The sequence below is a fragment of the Canis aureus genome, chromosome 28 (assembly GCF_053574225.1).
Source record: "Canis aureus isolate CA01 chromosome 28, VMU_Caureus_v.1.0, whole genome shotgun sequence".
Classification (NCBI taxonomy): Eukaryota; Metazoa; Chordata; class Mammalia; order Carnivora; family Canidae; genus Canis; species Canis aureus.
In genome coordinates, this window is record NC_135638.1 from 9,336,703 (window position 1) to 9,354,002 (window position 17,300).

General features: G+C 35.1%; 1 protein-coding gene and 1 long non-coding RNA gene across 7 annotated transcripts in view; one reads left to right on the forward strand and one right to left on the reverse strand.

Annotated features, from left to right (window-relative positions):
* The window catches only part of WWP1 (WW domain containing E3 ubiquitin protein ligase 1), a 117,207-nt gene that overhangs the window by 77,963 nt on the left and 21,944 nt on the right, over positions 1–17,300 (reverse strand). For 2 of the 6 annotated variants that reach the window (XM_077876359.1, XM_077876358.1), the window contains 3 exons: positions 9,229–9,319; positions 4,678–4,816; positions 3,912–4,036 (listed from right to left, as the gene is read on the reverse strand). In XM_077876359.1, the coding sequence (XP_077732485.1) occupies positions 3,912–4,036; positions 4,678–4,816; positions 9,229–9,298 (334 nt within the window). In that variant the 5' untranslated portion in view covers positions 9,299–9,319. Of the gene's footprint in view, positions 1–3,911; positions 4,037–4,677; positions 4,817–9,228; positions 9,320–14,808; positions 14,828–17,300 lie in introns of those variants that run through there. The other 4 variants (XM_077876357.1, XM_077876356.1, XM_077876360.1 and 1 more) reach the window with 3 other exon arrangements.
* LOC144300388 (uncharacterized) overlaps positions 1–17,300 on the forward strand; it is a 30,648-nt gene that overhangs the window by 12,729 nt on the left and 619 nt on the right. Inside the window, exon 2 of the long non-coding RNA XR_013366995.1 lies at positions 10,306–10,381. This is a non-coding gene — a long non-coding RNA (uncharacterized LOC144300388). The remainder of the gene's footprint in view (positions 1–10,305; positions 10,382–17,300) is intronic.

Consider the following 17,300-nt stretch of genomic DNA (forward strand, 5'->3'; position numbering starts at 1 on the left):
AGACTGATCATGTGAAAACCATAAAACATTGATGAAAGAATTGAAGATGACACAAATGGAAAGACAAACCATGCTCAGGGATTGAAAAAATTAATACTGTTAAAATGTCCCTACTACCCAAAGCAATCTACAGATTTAATGTAATCCCTATCAAAATATCAATAGTATTTTCACAGAACTAAAACAAACAGCCTTAAAATTTGTATAGAACCACAGAATCTGTATGGAATCCCAAATAGGTAAAGCAATTTTGAAAAAGAACAAAGCTCAAAGGTATCACAATCACAGACTTCAAGATATACTACAACACTATAATAATCATAGCAGTATGGCTCTGGCACAAAAATAGACATATAGACCAATGGAACAGAACAGGAAGCCCACAAATAAACCCATGCTTATATGGTCAATTAATCTATGACCAAGGAGACAAGAATATACAAAAGAAAAGACAGTCTCTTTAATAATAGTGCTGGATGGAACACCTGGGTGGCTCAGCTGTTAAAGCATCTACCTTCAGCTCAGGGTGTGATCCTAGAGTCCTGAGATCAAGTCCCACATTGGGCTCCCTGCATGGAGCCTGCTTCTCCCTCTGCCTGTCTCTGCCTCTCATGAATAAATATATAAAATCTTAAAAAAAAAAGTGCTGGAAAAGCTGGACAACTATATGCATAAGAATGAAACTGAACCACTTTATTATACCACACACAAAAATAAACTCAAAATGAATTAAAGACCCACATGTGAGACGTGAGACCATTAAACTCCCAGAAGAAAACATAGGTTACAGTAATTGCTCTGACACTGGCCTTAGCAATATTTTTTTAGAAAGGTCTTTTTAGGCAAGAGAAATAAAAGCAAAAGTAAACTATTGGGAGTACACCAAAATAAAAAGCTTTTGCACAGCTAAGAAATAATCAACAAAACAATCTACTAACTGGGAGAAGATATTTGCAAATGATATATTCAGTGAGGGATTGATATCCAGAATATATTAAAAACTTACACAACTTAACACCTAAAAAAACAAATAATCTAATTTAAAATGGCCAGACGACCTAAACAGACATTTTTCCAAAGAAAATGTACAGATAGCCAACACACACATATAAAGATGCTTAATATCACTAATCGTTAGGGAAATACAAAGCAAAACCACAATGAGATATCTCCTTAGACCTGTCAAAATGGCTTTAACACAATAACAAGAAATAACAAGTGTTCCAAGGATTTGGTAAAAAAAGGAACCCTTGTGTATTGCTGTGGGAATATAAATTGATGCAGCTGCTGTGGAAAACAATATGAAGTTTCATCACGAAATTTAAAAACAGAGTTACCATATGATATCCAGTAATACTATGACTGGGCATTTACCCAAAGAAAATGAAAACACACTAACTCAAAAAGATATATGCACCCCTATGTTTATTGTAGTATTAGTTGCAACAGCCAAGATATAGAAACAACCTGTGTCCATCAGTAGATGAATAGACAAAGAAAATGTGGTATATATACAACAGAATATTACTCAGCCATAAAAAAGAATGAGATCTTGCTATCTGTGACAACATGGATAGTCTAGAGGGTCGTATGCTAAGTGAAACAAGTAAAAGAAAGAAACACCATATGATTTCATTTACATGTGGAATCTAAAAAACAAAACAAAACAAAAAAAAGAAGAAACAGACCCATAGATATGGAGAACAAATTGATGGCTGTTGGTGGGGGGGCTGAGCAAAAATGAGTGAAGGAGAGTGGGAGGTACATGCTCCCAGTTATGGAATGAATAAGTCACTGGCAAAAAAGTACAGCATAGGGAATATAGTCAGTGGTACTGTATTAGCATTGTATGGTGACAGATGGTAGCTACGCTTGTGGTGAGTACAGTATAATGTATAGAGTTGTTAAAATACTACATTGTACACCTGAAACTAATGTAATATTGTATGTCAACTATACTGCTATACACACACACACACATAAAAGAGGTCCCATGCAAATGTTTAAGTCCAGTGCAGAAATAGGATATAAATTGGTTAAACCAAACCTTTAATTCTGAAATAACAGAAGTTAACTGACGTATTACTCTTTACACCAATAATGCTATAAAGCCAAGAAAAAAGTACAAATCCAACCACCACCAGACCAGGAAAGGTATTATATGCTTACAAGACCTTATTTCTATAACCAAGATGAACTGCATGAACAGAAGCTATGATGGCATAGCAGAGAATTAAACTTTAACTGCTTCAAAAGAACATTTTTTAAAAAAAATCTGTATACATTACAGTTAGTATGGCTTTTACATTTTCTTGACCCATTAACTCCTTATGTCCAAAAACTACATCAAAAACAGATTTTTAAGTTACAAGTGGATTTTTGTTAAAAACAGAAAAAAACCCTCAGAAAAACCAAATTATTTAAAACATTAGCATTTTAACCTGTGACTCAGAATATCTCTTAGGAATGAGAAAATTTCGAAGAATAAGATGAACAGAAAGATTTGCATATTTGAGCAGGGGCACTGGTTTTAGTGAAACTTCCTAAATGTCAAATAACATGAGACTAGTTCAATCATAAACTAGAACTGTGGCTTTTAATCTTCTTTGGATCACACAATATTTTGAGAACTTGCTAACAGCAACGAACTCTCATTCCAGAATTATAAACATAGGTATACTCCTCAATTTTTGTATACAATGATAGTAGATTTACAAATAATTGAAGCTTAAACCATGTTACCCAGGCTAGAAAAATGGAGTATCATGGAAACCTATTCATATTAAATTGTTAAATGAGGGGCACCCAGGTGCCTCAGTCAGTTAAGTATCTGCCGTTAGCTCAGGTCAAAATCCCAGGGTCCTGGGATCAAGCCCATGTCAGGCTCCCTGCTCAGCGGGAGGATCTGCTTTTCCCTCTCCCCTGCTCACTCACTCTCTCTTCTCTCAAATAAATAAAATGCTTTTTTTTAAAAAAGATTGTATTTATTTATTCATGAGAGACACAGAGGAGGAGAGGCAGAGACACAGGCAGAAAGAGAAGCAGGCTCCATGCAGGGAGCCCAATATGGGACTCAATCCTGCGCCTCAGAAATCACACCCTGAGCCAAAAACAGACACTCAACCACTGAGCCACTCAAGTGTCTCTCAAATAAATAAAATCTTAAAACAAAAAACAAAAAACTTGTTAAATGAAAAAAGCAGGGGATAAATCAGTAGATGCAAAGAAAAAAAATGTTTATGAAAAGGAAAAAGACAAGAGACCAAGTTATTGGAGTGGTTATTCTTGGATAGTAGAATTACAGGTACTTTATATTCCTCTGTAATTTTGTATACTCTCTGTATTTTCTATAATAAACTAGTTATATAATGAGAAAAGTTTAAAATAGAATTTTGTACAAATTATCAACCAAATTTCAAAGTAGTCTTAGATTATGATCATTTTTTCAAGTTTTAAAGTATATAATAAATAACAAATCACTGATGATCACTGATAAAAGGATGACTGAGATCATTTTGTAAATCTGTTAAGAAGGAGAAAGGCCAGAGTAAATATTTCCTATTTCATACGGCACCACAAACTTAAAAGCAATCATAGGCAAAAACTAAAGTTCTCTTTTGTAAATACAAAACTATTTTTTGCTTCTGTACTTCAGGATACTTTGAAAGGCATCTACTTTTCTCCCCAATTACTTATTTATTTATTCATGAAAGACAGAGAGGGAGAGACAGAGACATAGGCAGACGGAGAAACAGGCTCCCTCTGGGGAGCCTGATGCAGGACTCCATCCCAGGACCCCAGGACCACGACTGGAGCCAAAGGCAAACGCTTAAACACTGAGCCACACAGGTGTCCCTGAAACATATCTAAAATAAATTTTTAAAGAAACAAAGATTAGAACAAAAACTTACATTTTCTATTGTGCATTAACAGAGCTTGTTTCAGATCTATTGTTGCTCTTCCTAATAAAGCATCTGCTTTTAAAGTATAATGACTCCAAACTCGAAATTCCAATGTAGTCTGTGGGGTCACATTTCTGTAAGGGTAAAATTATAACAAAAATATAGATAGAGTAGACATTTACTTCAATAATTTTTAAAAAGCCATGAATTGAGTTTGAGAAAAAAAATATTGTATGGAACAGTAAAATGAATTATAAATAAAAACTATTATTTACTTTCAAGTACATTAGGACTTCAATAACTAGATAAGAATTTTTGTAATTACCAAACCAAACACCAGCAATAGATGAAGCATCTTGTTGAGATTTCACAGTAACACAAATACTTCTATATGAACAAATCCCTAAATATTTAAGACAACTGATGGTGTTATTTTTAATAATTTTATTCTATACAAATTTGTAACATTATGTTTCAGATATGACAAAATTAACAGTGATTTTCTGCCCTATTAATTTTCATTAGACAATAACAGAAAATATGGCTGTATGGAATAGTTCAGTTAATAAAGCAAAAAGCAAGAATTATTATGCTTTTCCTCTAAAGAAAATGAGATTAACCAAAAATATTTTCTTATTTAAAATTGTCTAGTCACACTGGAAAATGATACTACTTAACTTTGAAATTATTCTACAACAACAGAACAAATATAAAAACATCCTAAGAACATACTCCCCCTTTTGAAAATTCTGCATTCTCTATACAAGGTACTTACACGGTTATCTGTTCATCCCATTTTGGATTGGAAGAACTACTGGATTTTGCTGTTTTCTTAATTTCTCCATCTACAACTACTTCTGTATATATTGCCGTTCCAAACCAGTTCTTTTTTCTTTTTAGTTTGGCACTAGAAACTAACAGAAACATGATAATCACTAGTGAATATATATGGACAAAAAGTAGCACTTTGTAGTAATAAATCAATAAAAATGGAACTGTGCTTCTTAGGCACTCTAACTCTCTTTATTGGAAATGGAGAAATAATACAAAAGGACCATTGATAATGCCTGAGAACCATTTGAATTTTTAACAATTTAACTGAAAAACAATTCACATACCATATAATTTACCCATTTAATCTGTACAATTCAGTGGTTTTAATATATTCAGAGTTGTGCAACCATCACCATAAGCAACATTAAAAACATATTCATCACCCCAAAAAGAAACCCCACACAAACAGTCACCATATTTCCTCCTAGTGCCTCCCCACCTCAGCCCTAGGTAACTACTAATTACCCCCGTCTGTAGATTTGCTTATTCTGGATGTTTCACAGAAATGGATTTATAAAACATATGGCCTTTTGTGACTGGCTCCTTTCAATTACCATGCTTTCAAGCTTCATCCATGTTATATTGTAGCATGTATCAGAGTACTTCATTCCTTTTACTAACAAGTAATTTTCCACTATATGGGTATTCTTTCTATTTACCGATTCATCAGTTGATAGAGATCTGGGTTGTTTCTATCTTTTGTCTATTGTGAATAATACTGCCACAAACATTTTTGCACAAAGTTTTTGTGTACATATGTTTTCATTTCCCTTGGCCTATAGTATAGCTAGGAGTGGAACTGTTGGGTCATATGAGAACTCTGTTGAATAATGCCAGACTGTTTTCCAAAGTGGCTGTACCATTTTACATTCCCACCAGCAGGGTAAAAGGGTTCCAATTTCTTCACATCTTTGCCAATCATTTCAATTTAATACCGAACTGCATCAAACGTCAAGAGAAAGGTAAGTATTTTCAGATTCAACATACCTATTAACCTCTCTGCCAGGTAGTGTTTCATACTTGCCTATTGAAAATTATATAAACTTTGGCAATTTTTAAAAAATGCTTTACCAAGAAAGTTGGTCTCCAATAAAAGGGGAAGTATTTGCTTTTTCAAATAAAAAAAAAAATCTCAAAAAGTCATTTAAGAAGTTCATCATAATAACCCTTCACAGAAAATTAATTTTATATAAAATCTACCTGATTTGGAGGAAAATCTGTTTAATTTAGGCTAAACAATTAATTTTAAATAATTTTTGCAACTACTAATTCAAATGAGGAATACAAATTTTCAGGGCAAAGTACTGACTACTAAGCAGTAATAATAACTTATCAAGATCACCTCTATCCTGTATTACCTATGAATACTATGGGTCTGAGAAAGGGGAATGCCCTGCCCTGCCCCCTCCATGTCATACCTCTATCACATGTTAAGGATATGAATGTAAGCTAATGTAGGCTTCTATTCTACTATGAAAGAATAGTAACATTAATAGTCACATGAAAAAAATCACTGAAATATGAAGTGATAAATGCTGCAGAAGTATTTGAAATACAGTAAAGTCTTCAAGTAAAAAATTTTTTTTTTTGAGAGAAAAAAGAGAAAGAGAGAGTGTAGGGGAGAGAGAGAGAAAAAAAAATCTTAAGTAGGCCCCAGGCCCAGCATGGAGCCTGACGCAGAACTTGATAGATCTCATGACCCTGAGATCTAGACCTGAGCTGTAATCAGAGTCAGATGTTTAACTGACTGAGCTACTCAGGTACCCTAGAGTCTTCAATTAGTATCTGAAGAATAGCAAGAGAGGCTCAAAGGAAAATACTGTATTTAAGGATTGGCAACATAAAACAAAGAGTATTCAGTGTTCTACGTCAAGTGTTACAATCGAGGTTTTGGCAAAATTCACTCCCATCCTTCTCTGTTTCAAACTGCTCTAAGTTCAACACCACTGAAGTAACATAGAAGGCACAGACACCTCCTTCCCAAAAAATCCCCCAACCAAGATTCCTCATTCCAAATTAAAGAGTCATTTCCTCAAAATATGCAGGTCTTTCAAAACACTAGAAGAAGGGGAAAGCAGTACTGCATGGTAGTTAAAATCACAGTGGTTAAAATCTTTTCAACAAATGGTGCCATACAACTGGACACCCACATGCAAAAAAATTAATTTAAGCACAAACCCAAAGTCCTTCACAAGAAATAACTCAAAATTATCACAGACCTAAGTGTAAAACACAAAACTATAAAACTCAGAGAAGGTGAGAAAACCTAAATGACCTTGGTTATAGCAATGCTTTTAAAAATACAACACCAAAGGCACGATCCATGAAAGAAAACTGATAAATTGTACTTCATTAATGTTAAAAATTTCTGCACTGCAAAAGACAATGTCAAGAGAATATGAAGACATATCATAGACTGGGAGAAAATATATGCAAAAGACATATGATAAAGAACTAGTACCCCAAATATACACAGAACTCTTAAGACTCAACAGTAAGAAAACCATCTGATTTTTTAAAAAGATTTTGAGAGAGCCAAATGAGAGAGAACATGAGCAAGGGGAGGGAGAAGGAGAACCAGAAACCTCACTGAGCAGGGAGCCCAATGTGGGGCTTGATCCCAAGACTCTGGGACCATGACCTGAGCTGAAGGCAGAAGCTCATCTGAGGGAGGCACTCAGGCACACTCCAAAAACCTGATTTTTAAAAAATGGTCCGAAGACCTTAATAGACACCTCACCAAAAAAATATTATGGAGAGCAAATAAGCATATGAAAAGCTGTTCAACATCATACGTTATCAGAAAAGAACAAAACAACCATAAGATACCACTACATACCTATTAGAATGGCCAGATCCCTTCAAATGTACCTCGATTTAACAACTTTACTCCAGAGCTATGTAAATGCTTTCTTTACACATAATAAACAAAACTAAACAAAAATAAGTGAAAGCAATAAACCTGATTATGCAGTTGGTAGTAACCAAATGGGAAACTACCTTAAGTTACTTTGAAATGTAGTATTCGGACTATACATCCTAAGGGGGGGGGGGGGGGGTTCTCAAAGAAATCTTAAACTGCAACGAGTGGGCCATTGTTTTTAGTAATTTATTTTATCTTTTTAAGATTTTATTTATTTATTCATGAGAGAGAGAGAGAAAGAGAGAGAGAGAGAGAGACAGGCAGAGGGAGAAGCAGGCTCCATGCAGGGAGCCTGATATGGGACTCGATCCCAGGACTCCAGGATCATGCTCTGAGCCGAAGGCAGGCGCTAAACCACTGAGCCACCCAGGAATCCCGTTTTTAGTAATTTTAATGTTGCCAATCCCTATGTGTGTTAGGATAAAACAGATACATTACTATCATTTGGGATTAAGATTTTTGGGTTAAAAGAAACAAATATAAAGTCAAATAAAGTAAAAATATCTCCTTTCTACTTTCACTGGAACACGGTAAAAATATCTTCTTTCTACTTTCAGTGGAACACAGTACTTAGAGATTACACATGAACTCAGGATTTATTTTTTGCTTTCTAAGACAATAAACATGTCCTAGCTCTGGTCACTGAAAACTCCTAGAAACAACTGACCTCACAGCAATAAGTACCACAGGAATTAGAGTATCTTTTCTTACTCTGGTTTCAATTCCACCCCTCCTGAGGCAAATGTTACTTCTAATGTTCTAAGCACAGAGCTGCATACACATACCTTCCTTTTTTACATCCACATGGTTGTATACTATGCACACTACTCTACACCTTTCATTTAACAATATTATCTTAAAACCTGGATCCTTTGGGTACATATATTTATTTTATTTCATTCTCTAACTAGGATTCCACTGCCTGTCTTTTGGAATTACAAACTCTCCCTTCCCCACCTCGCCCCTGCCCCTCCAATATATATTTTACCTCCAGGAATTTTTTATCTTACAGATATTTATATTGTTTATATATAATGAATGAATTATCCGAAGTCTCCTAACCAAGGCTCTTTCATCTTCTGCAAATGTTGTTTTCCTCTCCTTCTAATGCTTTCTGCTGCCAATATAATTTGAAATGAATTCTCAAACAAACCTGTCTCAACACTACATAGTAAATTTTTGGAGAACCAGGGCCCTGTGTTTTCATACACATAATTCCACTTAAATTTTTGCTCAATGACTGGATGGCTGAATAGATGAAAAAAGGCCTTCAGCATCCTTCTCCATCTTAATAACCATTTAAGAACCAATTCAAACATGGTTATTCTAATATCCAAATTCTCTCACCACCAGAGAGGATGTATCTTCTCTGCATCCAGCACAGGTTCAATAAATATTTACTGAATAAATAAAAGTACTTTTAGAAAATTTCTACCTTTAAGGCCTATTGCAACAAATACACCAAGTATGAATCCAGGAGAAAGATACTTGAGGAATTTGATGAATTAGGTATTTTTAAAAAGTTTCATCAGGGAATCACTATTTTAAGTTATTATGAAAATAACTTACCAGTTACCTGTAACTGTGACCTTCCACTGTGGTTATTACTAGTATCAGACCGTGGTGAAGCAGTGGCCATGTCCCAATATTCAGCTTAAGCCTATTAAAAAGTTAATTTATTCATGTGTTAGACAAGAGTGTAACTTTCAATATGATTAAAACTGAATCAATTTAGAAATCAAACCTAAATATTTTCAATTCATCAAATGACATATTCATAGCTGACTTCCATTTAAAATTAAAACTCAGCACTATAAGCATTACAGAAGAATATGGCCAATAAACCGTATCTGGGTCAATTTGAACAAAATAAATGATGACACTACGAATCCAGTGTTGATTTACAAACAAAACATACAATTTTTTTATATGTTATATACTTCATTTATTTACTTGCTTACTTATCCGAACTATCCTAAGTAAACTGTCTCTTCATCTTTTAATACTCCGGTGTATATTTTGTAATAAAAATACTCTCTTAAATAACAACAGAACAATGATCAAATTCAGGAATTTAATACATTACTATTCTCTTTTATATAGTTTATATTCTATAATTTTATCAACTGTTCCAAACAAGACATTTTATCATAATTTTTTCACCACAGTACCTAGGTCAGATTTATATATTGCATTAGTTATCATGTCCTCTGGAAATCTTACCGGTTTCTTTTTATACGTAATTTTTTTCATGTTCTGCTTCATTTTTCCACTTCAGTTTTTACTTTTTAAATAAAATACAAAGCCAAGCAACTTTGGCTTTTTTCTGCATGACAAATATTTTAAAGCTAAAACTTCTAACCATGCTTAACCTACTAAAGGATGAAGTGGAACATTCTGGTCAAGATTGAGAAATACTTTTGAATATAATGTTTATCTTGTTTTTCCCTGTTTGTAGTACTTTCTATGCTCCTTTTAGATCTTTCCCCCAAATTCAGGAATCTAATACTCTAAAATCATTATACTTTCTTATTTGTTGTTGCATATATTATGTGTCTGTACGTATGCAAATATGTGTATAAAAAAGATAATATAAACAGTTGCATACTATTTGGTTAACTAATTCTGGTTAGTATATATTTACAGATTCTGAGATCTCATTCAGGCCAATGCTGTCAATCTGCAGAGGAGAAAACGGACTCAAGAATTACATCACCTGCAGGTACATCAGCTGTCATGTGCATGTGAGAAAACCAATGGGAATAGAAGCTTTAGACAATCAATGGACAATGAAGAAAATCAATAGAAATGGAAGGTTTTCAATTTCAAGCAGCTGGTATACTAAACATTTTAAAAGGTCCTCCTGATTCAGTGTAAAAGATCCTGGGTAAACTAAAACCAGTGTAGTTTCCGAACATTACTATGTTCTCAAGAAGTATAAGAAACTATCAAACTTGCTCCCATCCCATATAACAGTAGCAAAAAAAAAAAAAAAAAAAAAAATAGTTTTTTTTAACGGAGTTGAAACAGAAGAAGACTGTGAGTATTAAGTAAAACCATTTTTTAAATTACAGTATTGCCCTGGGTGTGCATGTTGATAGTAGTACTGGGATCAAGAGATACAACACTGGGCCTGCTGCAAGGTAATGGTGTGGAGACTCCCACATAAAGCAAGGGTCCAAGTCAGACATAACCTGTAACACAACAGAAGCATATACATATGCTTGCAGGAAAGCACCCTAATTTATGCCACTGGGATTATCTAAAATAAAGAGTAACCAATTATGAGACTGAGGTTTAAAAAAAAATCAAACTTATAATAAAACAAGCCACTATGAGCAGGAACAAAAAATAATAGTTTCTGATCCTACATGGATTTTATATACTATGACTATTAAGTATAAATTTTTAAAAATTTAGTTTTAGCAATAAATGATAAAACCTAGTCAAACAAAAAGAAAAATGGCGCTGAACATCTGAAAAAGAAACAGCATATAAAAAAAAAAAAGAAACAGCATGTTTTAACTTTTAGAATAGTTTCAGATTTACAAAAAGTTGTGAAGAGGGTTCTCATACACCCCAGCTTCCCCTATTAACATCTCACAGGAGTATGCCACATTTGTCATAATTAGTGAGCCAATATCAATATATTAACTAAATTCCAGTCTTTTCAGATTAGATAGAACTTAAGATAGAATCAGCATATTTGAATATAAATCTGAAGAAGTCATTTATAAGTAGTACTGAAACAAACAGACGGAAAAAGGCAAAGAGAGGCTAAAAGACATGAAACTAACTGGACATAAATTTCTACTCAACATCCCCAGAAATGAAAAAAGAGGAAGTCATACTAGGAGAGAAAATGACTTAATTTTACACAAACAATGAAAGACATTTATCCACAATTCTAAGAAATACATTGTGTATGTGTGTGTAAATAAAAGAGGTGGGATAAACAAAGACATTCACACATGGATGGCCACAGAGCAATGAAATCGCAAGACACCAAAAAGGGACCATGATACAAAAAAAAAAAACAGCCAGAGAAGAGACTGCACACAAGAAAAGAGAATAATGTAACAGTAGACTTTTCAACAGAAACAATGAAGGCACAGAAGGTAGAGAACAAACTTATTTACAAAGAACTGAGACAAAAATTATTCAACCACCAAAACTCTCTTTGGGGAATATGGAAGGCATTAAGACATTGCCAAAAACACCAAAGGAGAGTTTATCAACAGGAGACCTTTACTTTAAGAAAACCTAAATAATGTGTTTCATAATTGAATAAAATTACCACGAAGAATGCTATAAGAGGCAAGAAGGGAAACATGAGTGAAGAAACTGGTAAGCATACAAATAAATCTAAAAAAATATTGTCTGAATAAAATAGCAACATCTCATTACGGTATTTAAACAAACCATTAATATATGGAACAAAGAAACAGAAGCATATAGTGAGTAGGGCAGGGGAGAAAAGGAAAGGAGTTAATTATATAAATCCTTGCATCGTTCAGTAGTGGGATTATAATCTGGTTTTAGACTATATCGCATTCACAGCAGAATTTCAAGAATAATAATAAAAGAATAGAAACAGAATTTCCAAGCTAGTAGAGTAGAAAAGAATTTTAAAAAACCAACAACTCAATCCAAAAAAAGTCTAGACAGAAAAAAAAAAAGAGCATAAGTAACCAAAACTAACAGAAAGCACAAAGTAAGAGAGTCCAAACACAGAAAACAATTGGAATACAGAAATAATCACAACAAATGGATAAATTCAAAAGTCAAGAGACACCTACCAAGCAAAGATACTGACAGGATGAAAGCAAAATATGGAAAAGAACATACTAGACAAATAAAAACTAAAAGAAAGCTGAAATTAGTTGTAATAGCAGACAAACAGCATTCTTAGGAGAACAAAGAGAATGCGCAGCACCAGTGGCACAGCAGTTTGGGTGCTGCCTGCAGCCCGGGGTGTGATCCTGGAGATCTGGGATAGAGTCCCATGTCGGGCTCTCTGCATGGAACCTGCTCCTGTGTGTGTGTGTGTGTGTGTGTGAATAAATAAATAAAATCTTAAAAAAAAAAAAAGGAGAAGAGAATTATTCAAGGTTCAAATAAGTAGACCTAAAACTATAAATCTGCATGCTTAAAAGAAAATGCTCCCCAACATAGTGGCCTCAGCAAAAAAGACAGGGAAGACTATTTTCCTAACAGACTTCCTGGATAAGGATGGCAGCAGAAACATCTCTGTCCCCCAACCAGTAAGCTGGAATGATCTGGAAAATGTCTCAACCACTTGGAACACTAATGATGGCAGCATGTATAAGGCACCTCCACCTGACCACTGCATCACAGGCTGCCTGGCAACCTACTATCAACGGAGCCCTCTTCTCAAAATGCTACTCTGTGTTGCTTCTCTAGGGAACATAACTTGTAATGTGACAGAAGTCTCATTAAGGAATTCTTCAGAGGATTAAATATCAGTGCAGTGCATTTACCATTTGAATCCAGCAAGCCAGAGGTTGAAAGGTTTTGACTGCGTGGAGTTTGAGAACCTGCCTTTCTTACTCAGTGCTCTAAGCCTCAATAAAGAGTCTCTGGTTAACAAAATTCCAATCTTGATCAAGCTCAATACAAAGACATGGATGCTCATTCTTTTGGCTGAGCATGAAATCAAGATTCTCAGAAAATATCCAACAGACAGCCCAGATGACTATCTACCTAGAAGAGGTGACGATAGCTCTGAAGGCAAACATCGTGATCATTATGGAGAACAGGACGGTTATGAAGACTAACATAGCAGAGACTATGATTGAGGCTATGACTCCAGGATAAACAGCAGCAAAGTGTATGTGGTAGGGGGTACAATATGGACTATAGAGGAAGTGGGACCACAAGGAAGACAAATATGATAAACATGATGTTCAGTTGAGGGGCTCCAAAGATGATTATTCTGGGGATGATTACAGATGTGATGACAGAAGTCTCTCCCAAAGAACCAAACTGAATCTAAAGCTTCATTCAGAGTACTCTCAAGGAAGATGACCACTTGGCTGGCACTTCCCAGTCTAGTCAAGCAGCCTCGATGTTTGGAGCAGCAAGGCCTACTGACCCAGCTATAAAAGAACAAGAAGTAGAAAAGCAGCTACAGAAGAAGGAGAAATCAAAACATCAGCTAGATGAACCAGAACTAGAATGATGGCCTTAGGAGAGACACATACTGACAAAGTGAAAAAACTGAGGAACAAGAATGGTCAAGGATAGGAAGTTTATCATCTCAAACTGGGACCTCAGCTGTATCAGAAGTCAGAGCAGAGCACGAAGGAGAGAAAGTGAGAAGTCTGAAAAATGAAATAGTACAGCAGAAGACTGCCACTCTCCAACTTCTAATCCTCCCAAACCTGGTCAGCTGCTAAAGGTAATCCCTTCCACTAAGAGGCAATGCTTGGGTAAAGTGAAGTGCTAATTCTTATCCTTGATCTCAGAGCTCAAACAGAACAACAATCTCTTACAAGGATTTGGGGGGGGGCGGGGTGCGGAGGGAGTAGCTCCAGCTCAATCATCTCAGGAAGGATCAACTTGGAAAAAAACAAACTAGATGGGGTGAATGTCCAAAAAGTACAAGCGAGAAGGCCAGCATAACCCAAGATATGAAGGGAATAAACACTAATGGAAGGATTCTGAAAGGAAACATGGCGAAAAGGATCAAAATTCCAAATCTGGGGATGGCTGGGTGGCTCACTTAGTAAAGTGTCTGACTCTTAATCTTGGCTCAGTTCTTGCTCTCATGGTCATGAGTTTGTGCCCCGAGTTGGGCTCCACACTAGGCATGTGGAGCCTACTTAAAAAAAAAAAAAAAAAAAATTTCCAAATCTGCACCTGAGCCAGACACCTGAAGAATTCAGCCTGTAAATTCAGTACTGTAAGTATGCTGCTCTTCCAGCTGATGGGTAAGACTGAAATGAGAGGGAAGATTTTACAGAATAGACCTCACATCCTGCACTTTTTCCTATTTTCTTGCGACCCTGAAGCATTCCTGAGAAAACCAAGTATCTATCTAGACAAGACAAAATATCCAGACCAGTTCACCATCTGTTGGCAAGGGAAAAAAGCCTCAAAGGATTTTTAGTATGGGAAGAAACTGACCAATTGTCATTGCTGTGGGTGGTTTCAACACACTTCAATTTTTCATAGGTCAAATAGACCTGAAAATAAAAATAAAAACAAAACGATGAACAAGTGGGTCTTAAAAAACATAAACAGAATCTTATACCCAACTATTAGAAAATAAACATTCTCCTCAAGCATAAATGAGACATACAGAAAACTAATACATATTAGGACATAATGAAAATATCACCAAATTTCAAAGAGTATGTATCATGTTGTTCCCAGGCACTGACTATATATAATTAACTTAAAAAAAAAAAAAAAAAACTACTACTATGGGGTGCCTGGGTGGCTCATCTGGTCAAGCATCTGCCTATCCACTCAGGTCATGATCCCGGGGTCCTGAGATGGATCCTTGAATTGGGTTCCCTGCTCATCAGAGAGTCTGCTTCTCTGTTTCCCTCTGTCCCTTCCCCTTTCTTGTGCATGCATATGCATGCATATGTGCTCTCTATCTCTCAAATAAATTTTTTTAAAAAGTCAGTAATAGGAGATAAATTTTAAAAACACAAGTATAAAACAAAAACTTCTAAATATTTCATGAGTCAGAAGAAACCGTGCTGAAAATTAAAAAAAAAAAAATACTAAGAACTGAATGATAACAAATATACCATATAAAATTTTGTGGGATACAATAAAAGTTAACTTAGAGGCAAATCTACAGCCTTAAAGACTTATACTAGGAAAAAGAAGAAAGGCTGAAAATTAGATAACAGGTAAATTTGTTAAGATAGAAATAAACAGAGTAAATCCCCAAGAAGTACAGAATAATATAGAAAAGAAACTAATGAATTAGGAAAGAAGTAACAAAAGGATTAACAAAGAGTGCCCATGTGGCTCAGTTCATTGAGTATCCAACTCTTGATTTCAGCTAGGGTCATCATCTTGGGGTCATAGGATTCAATCCTGCACTGGGCTCCATGCTCAGTGCGGAGTCAGCTTGGGTCTCTCTCTCTCCCTCTCTCTTTGCCCTTCCCTCTGCGCGCGCGCGCGCGCACACACACACACACACACACACACACACACACTGGTGCTCTCTCTCTGAAATAAAATCTTTAAAAAAGAGAAGTGATTAATAAAGTTAGAATTCTTAGAAAAGACTAAAACAAATAAATGCCTAGCAAGACTAATGAAGGGTAAATAAAAAACAAAACAGAGCCCCAAAGGAGACCAAAGACATCCTATGTAACAGATGTAACAAAGCAGACCTGAGGGAAAAAAGGACAACCAAATAGTACTGAAATTGCCTATGTGGAAAAATTCAATTGGATCCTCACATCATATACAAAATCACTTCAAGATGGACTAGTGATATACATACGAAAGGCAAACCTTAAAATTTTTAAGAAATTAAGAGCAGAAAACTACTGTTTTATACCATCCCAGAAAAGAAGGATATCTTAAGCATATCAACCAAAAAGGAAAAGTGTGAATATTTGGACTAGGTGGAAACCAAGAACTTCTGTTTACCATAAAACATAAGAAAGCAAACTAAAAAGATAAGCTGCAAACTGGAAGATATTTACAAAACATAAAACTGATTAAAGATTAGTATTTAAACTCTATGAGAAGGGTGTCTGGGTGGCTCATTCAGTTAAGAGTCTGCCTTTGGCTCAGGTCATGATCCCAGAGTTCTGGGATCTAGCTCTGAGGTATGCTCCCTGCTGAGCAAGCAGTTTTGCTTCTCCTTCTCAACCTCTGCTCCTCCTCCTGCTTGTGCTTTTTCTCTCTTGCTCACTCTCAAATAAATAAAATAAAATCTTTAAAAATAAAATAAACTATATGAGAAGCTCTACAAAAAAACAGGATAAAAACAACTTAAGTAGTCAAATGGGCAAAAAAACCTGAACAGGACTTTTATACTATAAGGAAACTTGTAAGGCCAATTCATATATAAAAAGATGCAGAATCTCATTATTCATCAGTGAAATACAAGACCACATGAGATGTTATTTTTAAACTCATAGAAAAATAAACTCACTAGAATGATAAAAACTAGAAACATTAACAGTACAAAATAATGGCCAAAAAAAACACCCCCACAACAACCACCACCACCATCACAACAAACCTAAACGTAAAGATGGTGGCTCTTACACACTGCAACTAGGTACTTAAATTGGTTAAATCCTTCTGGTAGGTGTTAAAACTAGTGTCATTGCTGGAAAATAATCTGATGTCACATGATATTGAAGATTTGCATGGCCTTCAAGGAGCAATTCTAGGTACATACCACAGGCATTTTTTACTTGTATGCCAAATGTAAGCATACTTAAAAATAACAAAAGGAAAAAATACTCAAATGTGCACTGGTAGAAAAATGGTTAAATGAATTAGGCTAACTCATACAATGGAACATTATACAGCAGTGAGAATGAATGAACTACAGCTATAGGCAACAACAGGAAAGAACTATATAGCTGTAAGCAACAACATGAATGGGTCTTAGAAATATAATAGTGAATGAA